This window comes from Calypte anna, chromosome 6, assembly GCF_003957555.1.
Source record: "Calypte anna isolate BGI_N300 chromosome 6, bCalAnn1_v1.p, whole genome shotgun sequence".
NCBI classification, from domain to species: Eukaryota; Metazoa; Chordata; class Aves; order Apodiformes; family Trochilidae; genus Calypte; species Calypte anna.
In genome coordinates, this window is record NC_044252.1 from 18013833 (window position 1) to 18032310 (window position 18478).

The 18478-nt window shown below is 41.3% G+C and overlaps 1 protein-coding gene across 1 annotated transcript; it reads left to right on the top strand.

Annotated features, from left to right (window-relative positions):
• The first annotated feature begins 6133 nt into the window (after window positions 1-6133).
• LOC103535916 (lysosomal acid lipase/cholesteryl ester hydrolase) lies at window positions 6134-16816 on the top strand. Its single transcript, XM_008502026.2, has 9 exons — window positions 6134-6268; window positions 7140-7254; window positions 8703-8901; window positions 9495-9604; window positions 10686-10822; window positions 11383-11523; window positions 13568-13639; window positions 15195-15263; window positions 16266-16816. The coding sequence occupies exons 1-9, from the start codon at window positions 6137-6139 to the stop codon at window positions 16497-16499; spliced, it is 1209 nt and encodes a 402-aa protein (XP_008500248.1). The 5' UTR covers window positions 6134-6136; the 3' UTR covers window positions 16500-16816.
• The last annotated feature ends 1662 nt before the right edge of the window (window positions 16817-18478 follow it).

Genomic DNA, 18478 nt, shown 5'->3' on the forward strand with positions numbered 1-18478 from the left:
GAGTTGTTCGTCCTGGAGAAGAGAAAGCTCCAGGGAGACCTTATAGCCACCTTCCAACACCTGGAGAGGGGCTACAAGAAAGCTGGAGTGGGACTTTTTACAAGGGTATGTAGTGGTAGGACAAGGGGTAACAGTTTAAATGTGAAAGAGGATAGATTTAGATAAGATCTTAGGACAAAATTCTTTACTGTGAGTGTGGTGATACACTGAAATAATTTGCCCAGGCAAGCTGTCCATTTCTTATCCAAGAAATGTCCAAGGTCAGGTTGGATGGGAGTTTGAGCAACCTGGTCTAGTGAGAAGTGTCCCTGCCCATGCAGGAGTGTTGGAACTAGGTGATCTTTAAGGTCCTTTCAAACAAAGCCATTCCCTCATTCTATGGAAGGTTATATCATGTATTCATGCCTTCTTTGGCACCAGAGAGACTGTAGAGAAGCCACGTCAACTCTGAGTGACAAATTCAGAATAAGATGAGTTCCATGAGTTGTGCCACTCATTGAAAAACAGACTTAGCAGTCTGTGTGTGATGATAAACTTGAAGTTAACGTAAACAAAAAGAAAATATCTGTGACAGTATTCTTGAGAAAAGCTGGACACTGCCTCCTCACTGCCTAAAAGATGACACTGAGACCAGTCCCCTGGTTGGGCAACAGTAAAGTTCAAGGTCTGCTACAGCCTCAGGGAATAGGAACACCCAGGTCTTATCTAAACATCCTAACCACTGATTTATAGGTTCCTAAACTGTCCTGCTCCACAGTGCATTTTGGGTTTATGAACTTAACCAGAAGATCTTTTTCATCATACAGATTTCCCCACTTCTAAAGCACTGCCAAATCAGCTCTGAAACACACTCTACAATACATGCTGCCAACTCATTACACTCACAGCTGCTGCCCTGAAGTACTCATTGTGTTTTGACTTCCTTTTATCGGCACAGGTTTTTGCCAGTGAATCAGTCTGCTAGTGGAGACCGACCAGGAACTGTGGCAGAAGGCACAAGCAAGGCTGTCAAAGCAGAGGTAAGTTGACTGTTCATGTCTGCTTATGGTCTTTTTCTCTGTTGCCTGTCTCCACAAAGATGAGCAGTCTTTATTTTGTGCAGTTGCTTGTAAGAATAGACAGCTTTTTTGCCTCTCTCATCTGTAAACTGACAGCACAGAAGAGATTGTTTGCTCATGTTAGAAGATATATTTGACTTTCACAAAAGGCAGAAAGAGAGCAACTATTTAATTTTCCTCTATGTGTTTTCTTCAACCTAAGAACCAGGGAATGAAGGTCCCAATGTTGCAACAGTGGTTGCAAACTGGACATCCTGCTCTTCCAGTGAAATGTAGATGCATTTTTTCCCAGTGAGCTGGGCGGTAGATTCTCATACGTATTGTCACAGTTGCTTTTCTCATTGGTGTGTGTATTTCTTACAGCTTATATAAAATAAATTATAGACTGCGTAAAGTACTAGTATAGATGGAAGGACTTTTGAAGGGCTTGCATCTTAGTTTCACAGAATCTTAAAATTACTAAAGCACTTTCAAGGGTGTTTCTCTATCTGACCTTTTTTCCTTCCAAGTATATTCTTTTATGACTGTTTACCATGTCCAATATTTCCTTATGACTTCATCTCACTAAAATAAAAATGATTGTTCACATCTCCTGACCTTCTTATTCCTGGTGGCTTGTCAAGACTCACATTACTTTATTACCTGCTTTATCTGGTTTAAAATACAAATGCCTGCAAGTCCATGAGCCATGCCAGCTAAGCCAGGTGATCTTAGAGTGCATTGAAAAAAATTGTCCCAAAAAGAGGAATAATTAGCTTCTGCATTGCCTCAGCTAGGCTTGATAGTGATTTGAAAACAAGCTGAGACACGTACTTCTTCCCTGATGAGATTCCCTGTGCAGGGAGGAGGCGTATTTTATTCCCATTAGAATAGAATAGAACAACAGAAACCAAAAGGTTTTGTGTAGACTGAATATGTAGTTTTGAGGCATCCTATTTGAACAACAAAAATTAAAGGGTATTTCATATACAAAGGAAATGGAATGGAATGTGTTTTGATGTCAAGTTTAAAGTTTTGGGTGTTTCCAAATGCTGCTTCATTCCAGCTGTCTTATGACTCGTGACGTTTGACCTCTTCAAATTCAGTCAGTCAAATTTTAAGATTGAACTGAATATCAGAAAAAGTCAAAACTCCTCCTATAAGGAGCTCTAGAGAGTGCAAAAATCACTTGAATACCCATCCCTCACTCTACAGAATCCTGCTCATCTTCTCCATTAGTTGCCAGGGAATAGTCTTTTATTTTCTCTTGATCTATAGCTCCATTTCCAAGTCCAAATAAATCTCATGGAGCAGCATGTCTCATCGTGTATTATGCTAGACGCAGACTCCAGAAACAAGTAGCTGCCTGTGAATCTCTGTTCTTCATTAAAAAGTGGATTCTCCACATCTAATGGACCTAGTGATGTATGATTTCAGGGAGACTTCTTTCCTGAGTATGCTGAACTTCCTAATGCAAACTGTAGAGCAGGCAGCTCTCTGATGAAATTCTCTCATAAACCCTGATGCCCAGCCATGCATACTGTGGCTGCTTTGAAGCTACAGACACTGAGAAGTTGGCTGATTCACTCTTGCTGACTGCTGAACCAGGTGCCCAACCTACCCCAGCTGCCTCTGACCTGCCTTCCCACAGAGGCACTCACCCCACTCAATAGTCCTCTCCCAGCAAACTGCTCAGGAGATCCTGTGAACCCCATTACATTACAGACTTGTATCTCAGTGCTGAGCTTGGCAGATATTTACCAGTGACACTGAAAGTTTATTAAAGGGTGTAAAGGAAGGTGAAAAAACGTAAACACACAAAGATCATAGAATTATGCCCTCTTCTTCTGAGGAAACCAAGCCTACAAGAGCAGTAATGTCCCCAACAATTACTGGTGTAGGAATCTCACAAGATGACTTCATGAGCTGAAGCTTTACAGCACATTATGTATCTCTTTTGTCCTGTGGAAAATTCTGTTGTTGAACATTTAGGTAGCCTGAGTGATCATTATGTTCTTTATCCACATGCAGAATGGCTGCTACTTTCTTCAGAGCCCTTATTCTCTCCTCATGCATGCAGGCACAATGAGAATATGTACAATGAATTAGACGCATAAGGACTTTTCAGGGCTTTTCCAGAATGTGTAAGCACAGTGCTGAGCTTACAGCACTGTAATCAAAATTACAGCATTGAATCAAAAGACTGGAGGGAAAAGTCCTATCTTACTTATCTGCAGTTCTCTTGTAGGCAAGGAGCCTACAAGAGGTGTCAGTATTTCTTTTGCTCTCCAAACAGTTTTAACTCCATCCCACGGAACTGGACTGTTTCTGGAATACAGAACCTGCTCTTTCCTTTTCTATGGAGCATTTGAATCAAAATGTGCATGCTTTAAAAAGGTCTGGGAAGCTCACAGAGAGTAGTATCCCTGCACCCACTGGCTGAGTTGTGGAAAATAAAGTCTTAAACCAGCAAGCATACCTGCTGTATCTGGCATAGGCATAAACCAGTGCTGGATAGATTGCACTCTTCAATTTCTGTTCAGAAAAGCAAACCTGATAGCATCAGTTAACCCAGGAAAGAGTAAAGGTTCACCTCCCACTGAGATCAAGATGAGATACGCCATAGGGACAGCTTTTTCTAAGAGATAAAGGAGACTTTCCTCCACATTAAGGCAATCTCAGCATTCATTGTTCGCTGCTCTAAAACCAAACAGTTCCATGGTTTCTTATGGCACCCATCAATTCTGAAAGACAGAAACTTTGGGCACAGAAGTATCAGCAGGAAAAATACCATTATCTGGAGACAGCAAAGCAGGTTTTTGGAAGAAGTGAAAAGTAATTTTATCCCAAAGGAGCAGAGGGCAGACACCATCCCAAAACTTTCTCACCTTGCTCCTGAGGAGACAGGAAACAAGTACTGCTTTCTTCTCCTTTCTTCTTTTCTGCTGGCAGAGAGGTGGAGGCAGATAAAGGCAGGCATCTGGGTGGTGGTCACTTCAGTTACTCATGCTTCAAAGTTCTTCTTGACTCATGCCAGGAGCTGCCCTTGTCTACCAAACACAGCTCTTGTCATCTAGAGAATGCCCAAGTACAGTCACAAAAGAAGTGTTTTATTCACCTGTTCTGCAGCTCTCCCTGTTACACAGCATGAGCTGTGGACAATCACTCACACACAGATACTCTTTGTGGAAACCCCTGGGGGAACACACCTTGGGCAACCTTCAAGACACGTCTCACTTGGCTCTTCCTCTGTAATTCCCCAGCACTTTCTTCCTAAACCAAACAAGTACTAGAAAATAGGAACAGACATGTTCACACTTCACAGGTTTCCTAAGGACAGAACACAGGAAGCAGGGTTGCTGAATTTCTATCTTTCACTCTTACATCATTCTTAAGATCTCCACAAAGTCAGGATAATTCAGAGCTAACTGGCCTTTGAATGCTGTGGTGCTCACTGAACAGAAGATTTAGGAATCTGTGCTCAGTGTTAAATTCATACCTTTCAAATCACTTGTGGTTTTGTGGGTTTTTTTCCAAATATTACTTAACAAAGAATTGTCCCTGAACAACGAGAAAATGGCAGTTCAAAAATCAAGGGGCAGGTTTGAAACCAGGGACTACACCAGCTTCTGTACAAACCACATTGTTCTTAGGTAGCAAATGCTGAGAAAAGTTGGTTCCTCCTCTTCATTCTATATGAATGTAGTTATGGCACTTGCTGAGATAGGCACCAGTATAGGTCAAGATCTATCATAGCTTCAGGGAACAGGAATCCCCTAGGACCCTGGTAAGTATCCTAATTACAGGTTAAGCACTTCTTCTTTCCTGCTTCACTTGATCCAATTTGATCTTTCCAAATGCCACGCCAAATTGCATGTACAATTGCAGCGTACCTCCACCCTTTAAATACTTGGAAGCCAGCTCTTAAACCTGATCTCCTTTATGTGCAGACACCACAGAGCACTCTACTGCTGCTCCTAAGTGAAATTTTGACTCCCTTTATATATATGCAAGGGTGTCTGTTAGTGAATCAGTCTGCCAGTGGGCACAGGCCAGGATCTGTGGCAGGAGGCACAAGCAAGGCAGTGCAAGCAGAGGTAAGTGGATTTTACAGATCTTTTCATCCTCTCTTTCTCTGTTGCCTGTACCCATAAAGATGGGTAGTCTTGTGGTTTTCTGTGTTTGCTCATCAGACTTGAGAGACTGCATCCTTTCTGATCTGCAAGCCTGATGCTATGCATCAGTGGATGTGGTTGCTAAAGATGAGGAGACAAAAAAGTCTTCGACCTATGAAAATTGGGAAAAGGAGTAACTCATGGTTTAATTTTGGTCTACTCATGTTGATGGGTTTTTTCTACAGATGTCTCAGTGAATGCAAGAAAATCTTGGTATGCAAAGTGTGTGCATCAATTGGATATTTTACTTCTACATTTTCAAATACACTTAAGCTTCCCCTGTAAGCTAACCAGGAGATTCTATTACTTACTACCCACATTTACTGCCCTGGTGCCTTTAGTCCTAAATACAATATAGATGAAAAAAAAATATCCTGACTCTCTCAGGAATGCATTGTTGACTTTCTATCTTGCCACTGGTACATCAGAAAATGTACTGGGTTTATGACCTCTCCATTTCTTTTATGCTGATTACAAAGTTGGCTACAGCCAAACAGCAGAGCACTAACTAATAGAATGCACTTTACAATTTCTATTCAAAAGAGCTTCCCTGGTACCATTAGTCAGTCCCAAAACTCCATGAAGAGAAAACGCTTCCTCCAGGCGTCTAAAACACTCATTTCAATAGCAAATAGGACAATACATGAGAGAGAAAGGAACAAACTCATGGCACAAACTAGCACCAAAACCATACATTCCAGCAGGTCAGTTCCCCATCTTCCTGGAGCCCTTGGCTCACTTCTGGCCCCTGCTACACAGCATGAGCTGTGGACAGTCCCTCTCACACCCTTTGTGGAAGCCCCTGGGGGAACTCGCCTTGGGCAACCTTCAGGACATATCCCACTTGGCTCTTCCTCTCTAATTCCACAGCACTCTCTTCCTGACTCAAACACCCCTGCGTGTCCTCTCTCATACAGCCCCAAGATGTGGTGTCTCCTCCTGCTGCTCTGCTCCCAGGGAATTGCTTTCTCAGCAGGATCCACAACGCCCTTCACTCCAAATTCGGACAAACGTCAGTACAGGAAAACTCCCAACCCCGAATGCTTTATGAATGTTGTAAGTTGGGTCACCTTCTCTCCTTTCCTTCCTAAACTGTCAGTCCCAGTACCACTACCACCCTCTCATCACTAACAGTCCCTGTCAGGAGGCTGGAAGTAGGGCTCTTTCAAAAGTGTTCCTCCAGCACTGGGACAGGGAGCATCCCCCTAGAAGAAACCTTGGTGCTCCTGCCAAGTAGTGTGAGCTGCTGAAGAGAAGAATTCCTTTGCAGTGGAGGCAAAAGTTGGTTCCCAGTCTCAAGGGAAGCAAAGTCCACTCCTTCTGCAGCAATCTGTTTGCAAGGGAGGTCAAACCTCCTTCTTCAGACTGCAGGGTCTCTGAACACCAAGTAATCCCAGAACCCTTGTTGTGGATCATCAAACATTTCTTCCTAGTACATGAAAAATTAGGTGTAGGTGGTATCATTAGCTCCTTAGTGACGGGAACACCACCCTTGTTTGCCTTCCCTGCATGGCTTGCCTAATCACACTTTGGCAAGAAAGGATGAATTATGGAGTAAAACACACTTTTGGCTTTGTCTCATGCAGATACTTCTATACATTTTATCTGTAGAAAGGTATGATCTCCATGAGCATTGCACTGCATGACAAACTATTTCCCAAAAGGTTAGTCACTCAATACAGATTATCTTTGTCCCATAACATGAGGTCCAATGCCAGACAACTACCACCTAAGGAGGTCTAGAGAAGATTTTGATGCTTTTTTTTACAAGACCTGTAGCATTTATTCGCAGCTGTGGTCCTTGTGGCCAGGGGCCTTGCATTATCGTCACAGAACAGCCCCCATCCACTCTGCTTATTTTGGTTACCCTCCAAAAAGAACAACGAACAATGTGAATGTTAACAAAATCTCTTCTGGCTTTCCACAGAGTGAGATTATCAGATATCATGGATACCCCAGTGAGGAATATCAAGTTACGACAAAGGATGGATACATTCTTGGTGTTTACAGAATTCCAGCTGGGAGGCACAGACAAAATACAGGTGAGACACAGATATAGGACATAAGGAGTGCTTGAGAGCCAGATAAATCCCTCATCTTTTCCCTTAGCATACGCTAAATGACATGTTCCCCACCTTTCCATCTCAATAAGACCACTGAGTCAGGATTGTGGCCCGAATTATGAATCCACAGTCAGTGTCTTTGTCCTTATTTCAAACTTTTTTAATACATTTGTCACATGCCAGAATTTGCCGCCATGTGGGCTAGCAGCGGGCTTCATAGATTCAGTTTAGGGATGTTTTAGTTTTGCACTAATATCATAGAATCATAGAATCATAGAATCATAGAATCCTTGGGGTTGGAAGGGACCTCGAAAGATCATCTAGTCCAACCCCCCCTGCCAGAGCAGGGCCACCTAGAGCACTTCGCATAGGAACGTGTCCAGGCGGGTTTTGAATATCTCCAGTGAAGGAGACTCCACGACCCCCCTGGGCAGCCTGTTCCAGGGCTCTGTCACCCTTACAGGAAAAAAATTTTTCCGGATATTCAACTTGAACCTCCTATGCTCCAATTTACACCCATTACCCCTTGTCCTATCACTGGTCACCACTGAGAAGAGCCTAACTCCATCTCCCTGACACTCACCCCTTACATATTTGAAAACATTGATGAGGTCACCCCTCAGTCTCCTTTTCTCCAAACTAAAGAGACCCAGCTCCCTCAGCCTTTCCTCATAAGGGAGATGTTCCACCCCCTTAATCATCTTAGTAGTATACATTTAAATTGGAAGCTTGATAAGAAAGCCTCTCAGGTTAGGCACATGAATATTTATTCCTGCCCTTCTGAAGGACAGAGATATTCCTAAGGATGTTAATATAAAATCACGTAATCAGTGAAAACCAAGTACATTTCATCAATTTCATCACATTTTCTAATTGGAATAAAAATATCTACCTGGAATTTGAGATACCTGGGATACCATTACTTTGTTTATTACTCCTTGTAAGAATTATAAAATAACTTATTTTAGACCCCTTCTCTTAGTTGGATCTCCCCACACCCCTGCCCTGTAGAGATCACATGGGTCAGCCTTGCTCACTTATCAGGGACTTCTCAGCCCTGCCCACTCAGCTACAGAATGCACCCAAGCAGAGATCTGCTTCTTTGAATAAATTATTCTTTGTTTTATATACACTAATATTCCCTCAGCAGTTTTCACCTGTAGGTAGATTGTTTCACCATAGGGAACCCATAGGTTGTCTTTCCAGATGCTAGACCTGTAATAAAATTGTTATGAAATGTCATGAAACAGTTCCTGCTTGCATGGAACAAGTACTTCAAGTTTCTCAGACCAATATCTATGTATAGTTCTCCTGTGAGCTTCCTGAAAAATGAAGATCTAAAACCTTCCACACACTAAACTCTGCAACACAATCTTAAATACACATAAACTACTCTTCTAATATAAGAATACTTTCATGTTTTCCAGGGCAAAAACCTGTAGTCTTCCTACAGCATGCTTTTCTAGGAGATGCAACCCACTGGATATCCAACCTGCACAACAACAGCTTGGGCTTCCTCCTCGCAGATGCTGGTTATGATGTCTGGATAGGAAACAGCCGAGGGAACACCTGGTCTTTAAAACATAAGACCCTTAAGCCCAGCCAGAAAGAATTCTGGCAGTTCAGGTACTCTGTATAGGGAGAATTACTCAAGACAGATACTGGAAGGGGACTAGGTATCCTCAGCCTGATGTTTTTCAACTAGACCAACATCAGAACTAGTCAAGAAAATTAAAGACCCAGACAAAGAAGGAAGCTTACTCCTAGTCAGAGTTGGGAGCACTGGTTGGAGAAGATATTTCAGACACAGGGAGATGAAACAGGATGCTGAAGGGGGGAAGACAGCACTGTGGGAGTGAGATAGAGAACTTCAGCTGGAATAGGCTGAGCAGACTTATGTAGAAATCTCTAATCTCTCACAGCTGAATTCAACCAAGAGAGAAATGTTCTGTGACCCATGGTGGTGAGAGCACTGATCACATTCAGTCCCTCAAGGGCTGCTGCTGACTGGTAAAACTGGGACCTCCCCAGAGAAAGCCCCAGCCATCAGGCAGCCTGGCAGTACAGCTGCATCCCTCTACTCAAGCAAGAATGCAGACAAAGCCTGCAACCTCATCTTTTAAGGAGTTCTCCTTAGTGCAATGAACAAAACAGACATTCAGTAACTCACACTGTGGTAGCTAAATTGCCTGCTGGCTTTTTGTGTTTCTACCCTGCAGTTTTGATGAAATGGGTAAATATGATATTCCAGCAGAGTTGTATTTCATCATGAATAAAACTGGACAGAAGCATGTGCACTATGTTGGTCACTCCGAAGGCTCCACATCAGGTAATGTCTGTGGTTCATAATCATTCATGTTCTTGTCTGATCAGTAGGTTGGGTCTCCCCCTTGACTCAGGTGTTTCACTTGTTTGTGAAGAGCTAGAAAATATAGAAGTGTCCTCTAAATGGAGATTTGGAAAATATACAAACTTTTCTAAAAACAGATTTTTCCTAAAAAAAAAAAAAAAAAAAAAACCAAACAGTTTTTTTTCTAAAAACAATTGTTCTAAAACAACTTTGTTTACTCTTAGTAAGCAAAGAATCTTAATAGCACATCTAAATATATTTACAGCTTTTAAAGAATTATAGACATAAAAGTGGTTATCTCCTGAGTGCTTCATGTTCTGGCACTGGCTATTTTTCTCAGAATCTCAGCAAGAGGAATTTTCATGAATTTCATCTTTTGCATTAAGCTATAAAATTTCTGTCCTTGTTAAAGGAAGCAAAAACTACAACAGCAAAATAGAGTAAATATTTTCAAAGAACAAAAAACAAGGAAAAAGAAACTCAGCATTACTATGTGACAGATTACATGTGACTTAATGGCAATGTAATCAGAATTTAAAGCATTTCATGACTGGCTATAACTAACAACATTACTGTTTAAAAACATATTGCTGAAGACTGTCAATTAGGAAAGAAAAAATATTAATAGCTTAATTTTTTGTAGTGTAAGCCTTTAGCAGTTAACTGTCTTCTTGGCCTCTGAGTCCAACCTTCTTTTAGCATTAGCTGAAAGTTCCTAATGTTTAATGGTTTAAAACCATGAATGGACATTGAACAGAAATGAGCAACTGCCAGTTCACTAGAACAAAAAACCCAGAAAAAATAAAAATAAATAAAAAAATAAAAAAAAGGAAATGTGAAAATCATATGTTGCCACAGTTCTAGACTTTGTCTTCTTGTCTTTCTTTTTCTCTTACTGGAGTTTTTATAGCCCCTCATAGCAAAACATGCAGCCCAGCCAAACACAGATGATGAGCTCCAAATCTAGGCTCATTTCTTGCTTCTTACCTACTGCTTGTATACTGATTTTACCTATTGAAGATGTCTTCACTAACTCAGGCTGTATATTCTGTATTTGCAGGCTTCATAGCATTTTCTACATACCCAGAACTGGCTAAACGGGTGAAACTATTCTGTGCTCTGGGCCCAGTAACCAGATGTTCACATGCTACAAGTCCTCTGGTTAAGATAGCAAAGCTTCCTGAGCCACTTCTCCGGGTATGTCAATTTTCTTCCTAAGAGGCCCAGTGCCTGACTTATCTTCCCTCAGCCTGGGATGATGTGTTCCCAAACAGGTGACATGCTTGGAATGAACTGAGGGTTCTTGAAAAATCTGTTCCCAAACTCTGTGGGGAAAAATAGTGGAGAAAAAAGGCTTGTGTCAGCAGGCCTCTGTGAAGCAGGAGACTTGAGAAAAATCTGTCTTGTTGCAGGACTCTTACTATTAAGTGATATTTTACTGGTCTCATGCAGGAGGAGCTAAAGCATCACTGCAATAAGAGCCATGACAGTCTCTGGAACTTCAGAAATTAATGAGCATTGAGGTCACTAATCTAGAACTGGCAGGATGGCTTCATCCAGGACTTACGGCAGTAATACGAAGATGGAAGAATATGTGATGCACTGTGGGGGAAAAAGTTTTCTAAGGGGTACTGGGGGGACAAGCTGTTTCAGCAGGTTTTGAATACTGAGTTAGGAGATAAGGCTCTTAGTAACATTTTTCTGCATGAAATGCTCCTGTAACGAGAAAAAAAGTGTTGTGTTTCTCCCTTCCTCAGTTAATATTTGGCTGCAAAGGAGCCCTGCACCAAATCGAATTTCTGAAAGGACCTGTGACAAAATTTTGTGCAACCCTGGATAAGTTTTGTGGCCACGTGCTCTGTTACATAGCTGGAGGCAACATAAAAAATCTGAACACGGTAAGTGTATGCAAGAACACCTATTCAAAACTAAGGCAACCTTGGAAGTTACATTTGTGCCGTCTATCCTTACCTAGTAACTGTCACACATGTAAACCTACATAAACCACAAGATAGTTCTCAGCAGACTGAGGGAATGGCAGCACATTCTGTGTTATTATCAGGGCTTAACACTAGGCTCCCACAGCTAGGCACATTCCAATCCCAGAAAGAAGAGACTGGATTCAATCTGGAGCTATATTGTACAGGTCAATAGATATACCCTCTTTTGGGACTAAGAGGACCAGATTTTTAACATACACAGATGATTAAAACAAAGACAATGCATGATGGAGTCAATTCCCAGTTTCCTTCCTTAGCATACAGACACCAGAGTTTTTTGAACACTGTAATAATGAAAAGACAAGACAAAGCTCCTTTTCCCACTTTCAGACTAGTTGCACCAGAACTCTGTCCCAAAGAACTACTGTAAGGGCCATTTTCCCATTTTTTTTGTCCTTAGAACTGAGCCAAACAACTAAATCCACAGCACACAGAGTTACAGAAGGTGCTTGCATTGTGTCTGAGGTCTGCAACACACCTACAGTGTGAATCACAGGAGAGCTGCTGTATATTTGCTAATGGAGGAACACTGTTGTGTGTCACAAATACCCATTACAGTGGCCAAAGTATACAGGAACTGACCTGGGTAATGTTTTTGCTGACTACACCAAACTTTGAGGTGAAGTCAACACCCTGGAGGGAAGGGATGCCATCCAGAGGGACCTTGACAGGCTCAAGGAGTGGGCTCATGCAAACTGCATGAAGTTCACCATAGCCAAGAGCAAGGTTCTGCACCTGTGTTGAGGCAATCCCATGCACAAATACAGGTTGGGAAGAGAAAGGATTGAGGACAGCCCTGAGGAGAAGGACTTGGGAGTCGTGGTGGAGCAGAAGCTGAACATGAGCCATCAGTGTGCACTTGCATCTTAGAGAGCCAACCATGTCCCGGGCTGCATCAAAAGCAGCACAGACAGATGGGTGAGGGAGGTGATTCTGCCCCTCTGCTCTGCTCTTGTGAGACCCCACCTGGAGTACTGTGTCCAGTTCTGGAGTCCCCAGCATAAGAAGGACATAGAGGTCCTTAAGCATAACCAGAGGAGAACAACTAAAATGATCAGAGGGTTGGAGCACCTCCCCTGTGAAGCCAGGCTGAGTAAGTTTGGGTTGTTCCCCCTGGAGAAAAGGAGGCTCTGAGGTGACCTTATAGGCACCTTGCAATTCCTGAAAGGAAAGCTGGGGTAGGGGCTTTTTTCATGAGTGTGTAGCAAGAGGACATGGGGAAATGGTTTAAAACTTGAAGAGGGGACACTTAGATTAGACATTAGGAATAAGTTCTTTCCTGTGAGGGTGGTGAGATACATTTTTCTCCCTCTATAACCACGCCAAAAGCACATACATGAAAGCAGTGAGACTCAAAGGTTCACAAAAGTAATTAAAGGCATTGCAGCCCTTTTGAATTGTAGAACTAAACCACTAAGTACCTTCCTTTATTTGGGTTAAGTCATTAATGTTGCTCTCAGGGCAAGATCACAAGTCTGATTAGGAATCCAGGGAGATGGAACTGGAAATCTCCGTAACAGAACTGTAAAAAACAGAAAAAAACCCCAGTTTGTTTTGTGAGCTGGCTTCTCTAGCAGTAATAGAAGCCAAAGAGAAAAAACAAAGAGAAGAGAAAAACAAATCTTCAAAACATTCCTGGGGGTTTCATGTGAGGTGAGGAATCTACTATGTAAGGACTGGAAAATTTTTTGCTACTGTTGCTGAAACACAGAATCCCACAGCAGTATTATCTTCATGGAAAAGATTTGTTTTTATGGGGAAAGTGTGCTCATGTGTAATAATAGCCAGTAACACCTAAATCCACTTCTCAGCTTTCTGTCTGGTATTTGAAGAGTATCAAAATAAGTGGGGTTTTAACACAGCAGTGATATGTTGCTCGGGTCCTTCAAAGATTTATTCTGTTCCAATTCCTGCCTTTATTACACTTCTGTTTTCTCTCCAGAGTCGAATAGATACATACGTAGCACATTCACCTGCTGGAACTTCAGTTCAGAACATTCTTCACTGGCATCAGGTATAACCACCTGCTGACACATAACCACTCTTTCTGCTGCTTTTTGTGCAACTGAAAACCTCTAGGGAAGTCCAGAGGAGGTGGATCTGGGATACTGCTTCTCACATCTTCTCACATGCTGCCCTGAGCACCTGCCCTGGCCATTTCCCATGGCTCACCAGACCATCCCCAGAGGGTTAATTGCAGCCTGGATCTCTTCCCAAAGCCAGTTAACCACATAAACCTTCCTGCTGGCACATCAGCAATCTAGGGAATCTCTTTATAACACTGCAGTTCATTACAAGCAACATTATTCTACAGGGATGTTCCCAATAGCCAGTTTTTTTCAAAATCATTTTAGTCACTCTTGCCATTTTCCTGATCCTGGATTCCAGTTCTCTAAAGATGGCTGACTGGTTATGCTTTGGCTGCTTCTTCTCACAGTTTGAATTAGGCCACGGTAAAACAGTTCCAGCCAAGAAACATCACTGGATGTCTCCAGGTGCACATGTTGAGCCAGGATGTATCTGCATACCCCATGCAGGCAGACTCCCCATTTCTGCAGACACTTCACATATATATGCAATATATCTGTGCTACTGAGGACATCCCTGATTAAAATTCCCTGAGCTCAATCCTTCAGGATACACCTACTAAGAGCCAGAAAATGGGTTCAAACCACTGGTAGCCAGTGGCTTTGCAGCCTATTTTTCCAGCCTTTAACAAAGTCAAGTAGCTAAAAAGAAAACCTGGGTGTAGCAGGACAGAATAATATAGAAAAAGCAACATATGAAACAGATTTTTCTAGCATATCCACAGCTACTTGAAGTCTTGAAGTCAAGGTTTTCTAAACTGACTTTATCTCACCCTGAACTATATAGTAATTCACAGAAGAAATTACTTGTCAAGACTGTGTGAAAAAGAAAATAAATACAATTTGATATAGCAATCAAACAAACAAAAAACCTCCAAATATATATGGACTTAATCCTTCACTCATCAGTCCTGCAGGGCATATATCATATCTTGTAGACAACTAAGACTCCAGAGAGTTGGTTTCTTGTGTCCAATGACCCACCTCAAAACTGCTGTCTGAACACAACTCATATTCAGCCAAACTCTTGTAAGAAGTAAGGAGCCTCTGGAAATGTCACAACCACTGTAAGCAAACCAGACAAAACTGACACATAAAAGACAAGGTGTTTGCATTATGCTAGATTAATAATAGATCTGACATATTCTAGACATTAAGGTCCTCTTTCTACATGAAAACTGAGCCTCACTCTCCATCACAGAGCCTCCAACTTTAGTTAGCTAAGATAGTCAGGAAAAATTTTAATAACATAACATACCAAAGGCATCAGTTGGGGATTAGCAGAGAGCATCAGCAAGGAGAAAAGCAATGAAACCTCTCACCCTATGATCCATCCTCAGTATCCCTGGAAACAACCAGAGGGAGGGATGAGTGTAACTCACAGTCCACTGCCAGAGCCTTGGCTTAAATCAGTCAGGACAATGAATCCTATGCTCTGCATCTCAGTCTCCTAACACTTAAATTTTATCTGTTTTTTAATAGCTGGCATATGCAGACCGATTTCAAGCTTATGACTATGGCTGTCAGGAAAACATGAAGAAATACAACCAGGTAAGGCAATATGGTTTTCCTTAAAACTCATCAGTGGGCCTTGGCAAAACTAAGAACAGAAAAATTCAGATTTTAGCACCTTGAACAATACAGAAAGGAGAGATTGGTCAGAGATAATTTTTCACCTGAACCTGTCACTCATAAGTGCAAAAGCCTGTTTTCAGACTTGACATAGACAGTTCCTAGCAGATAGCAGAAGTTCATTTTGCTTCCTCTACTGATGCAGAGATGTATCAAAAGGTGTGTCAATTTATCCATTCCAAAAGGCTAAGAGCTACACACAGGTCCTAGGACTGGATGAGTGTGGAGCTCTTCAGTTCCCTAAAAATCATCATCAAGGTGCCTTTATGTTAAAGGGGAAAATGAATACTACAGCTATAGAGACCTCTCTAATTGGCTGGCAATAATTTTTTTTTTTAAACAAGCACATTTGACTTGCAATATTCTGTGATGTACCTGGGCAAGCTTTTGACAGCTTTTCACAGACAGAAAGGCTCTAGATATACATTCTGTCACTTCTACCCAAGCACAGTATCTCAGAAAATTTCTAGGGTGAAATTATAAATGGTCAAAATATTTCCTTGACACTTAATTTCCAAGCATAACAACTGAAACCAGTAATTTCACTCCATACAACAAAATTTAAACATCTTACCATAGTAAATATATACATGAATAAATTCCACAGTCAGAATAAACTCCTAATCAAGACAGACTGCTCTTTCCACATCCCCACCTCTGAAGGGCACAAGCAGGTGTTAAACTGCAGGTAAGTCAGAGACAGGCACTACAAGAGGGCACAAAAACAGGATGCACCATCCCCTTTCACCATGGGCATGGAATGTGGTCAGAAAATAGACCCTACAGAGGGTGGCCTTGATCATTGCTGTTCTGCTGTAGAGAGTGCAAAAGGAAAAGAGAGAGGTGTTTGCACAGAATCCTTTCTCCAGACACAAGTTTTGATGCAAGAGCATTCACTCAGGTCTCCTCCCTTTCTTACAGTCTACTCCTCCTGCATACAAGATAGAGAAGATAAGCACCCCAACTGCTGTTTGGAGTGGTGGAGAGGACAAATTTGCAGATCCAAAAGACATGGCAAAGCTGCTTCCTCAGATTACTAATCTCATTTACCATGAGCATTTTCCTACTTGGGGACACCTTGATTTCATCTGGGGCCTTGATGCAACTGAGAAAATGTATCATAAAATCATTGAAATCATGACAAGATACCTTTGAAATCACACGTGGAGTGTCAATTCGCTCAGGAAAAACCTCAAAAAATTCTGTTTGGCAATAAGAGTGAACCTGGGGAAGCAATAAACATTCAGACATACATAATGGATACCAGTATAGCTATTCATCTGTTCTTGTTTTTTTTTTTTTTTCTCATATTTTGAGGTTTTGCAAGGTGTTACTGTGACTGTTGTCTTGCTCAGAAATTGGAGGTGTAGAGGAATGAAAGCTGAAAATATGGGCATATTTGAACACACACTTCAGGAATCATTTAATCTGATCAGCTGTTATTTCTACAAGACTGATTTTCCTGAGCCTAAATTCTGTTGTTCTTATGTGTATTTTACATATCCCAGGGCATTCCTGTTTCAAATTTCTATTTTTCCATGAAGTTGAAGTAAAACTGACTTTTGTTTATATTAAATCTTTTATCCACTTGACAGAAAACTTGGCTTTTTTTCCTTCTTTCCTGCTCTCATTTATTTACAGTGTCAACACAACTAAGAGATCTTCAGACACTTCAGATCTTTCAGCTCATGAATTATTCTTGACAGTGGTAATGAAACTGTAGCAATCACTTTGAGCTCTCAACTTTGACTTTTGCATAACTTTAACAGGCCTTGTTTCCAGGCACTTTCTTCAGAATGGGAAAGGAGTCATTTGTTTTCCCTTTTGAGCCATTATCCTAGAGATAACATCTTCATTATCTACACAAATGCCTCACAGATACCCACCTAAAAGTTTACTTGGTAGGCAAGAGTGTCTAGACCCAGGTTACACCCAAAATGTTCATTATTACATGCTCAGACAGCTTTCTTTCTTGGGGTGTTTCTGAATGGGACCTCAAGTTCTTTTTGCCCAGCCAAACCCCTTTGCAGTTCGACTTGGCATGCAATAGAATAGTTACACTGGAAATATATTTCTGTTTTCTGCAAGAAGGGAACATACACTAACTTGTCTGTGCACCCAGTCTAGCAACCACTGGCAGTGCTGATCATGGCATCTATCTTCCAAACTTATGACAGCTTAGAGGAAGTGGCCAAAACTATAAAGAAAAGTAAAGATTCACTAGATCAGGAAAGCAAGAAGCAGCAGCCTTTAAAAGGAGATTCTCCTTTATTGCTACGTTATTAAATCACAAAGCACAAGGGCACGTGCAATGCATTGCTCACCAGTGCAGGTTTTTTTCTGCCTTTGTAAGACAAGGTTCACAATGATGATAATTTTTTTTCTTAGTGTATGTAACCCCTGTGTCATACACCACTCTGAAAAGTGAGCTATCCTGTCCAGTCCCCTGGGGATTATATATATCTGGTTCCCATCAACAACATTTCACTTCCTGATATTTGTTTCCTTATCATACTGTTAATATTGGAAAGGTGGTCAAGAGACTTGTTTCTCTTCTGAGCCAATTATGATTTCATTATTATTTCCTATTTCATAAAAGCAACCTGGGAATTGACATTCTTTGTGTTCTCCAACAACTCATCAAATCTCTTTTTGCTGTTTCTTACATAAAAAAAATAAACATAACCTTCCCTTGTAGCGAAAGAGTGAGAATTAAGATGTGTGACATTTGTAGCAGGGATGGAAGGAGGAAGTGCTAAGCTGAGAGATCTATTTTTCCAGTCACTCACATTGTTGAAAGAGAAATACAAAGAGAAAGGGTGCCAGGTTTTGCATAAGCTGCTGTGGCATACTGTTCAGTTGTCAGGTGTATCCCCTATGGAACAAGTACCACACATTCTGATGTAAATTTTAATTTTGTATTGTTCACAATGTTACAAATGTGCAATATTTAAGCTTCCAGAAATGCTATAGCTAGTTTTCAAAATGCACAGTTTGCACAAGTCAAGTAATAAAACTGGGAAGCAGATGGGAAGGGCAGTATTTTGAACACTGATGTAATGATTCATGGCTTAAAAATCAAAGTAACTCCTTTCAGCCTGCATGACTGTGAGGTTATGAACAAATTTCATCTT

What these genes read in the sequence shown, in the direction of transcription:
- LOC103535916 (XM_008502026.2), top strand. Translation starts at nt 6,137, where the DNA reads ATGTGGTGTCTCCTCCTGCTGCTCTGCTCCCAGGGAATTGCTTTCTCA. An exon ending in GAGGCACAGACAAAATACAG is followed by an intron (nt 7,255 to 8,702) that starts GTGAGACACAGA and finishes CATGTTTTCCAG; the next exon opens with GGCAAAAACCTGTAGTCTTC. An exon ending in ACATGAAGAAATACAACCAG is followed by an intron (nt 15,264 to 16,265) that starts GTAAGGCAATAT and finishes CCTTTCTTACAG; the next exon opens with TCTACTCCTCCTGCATACAA.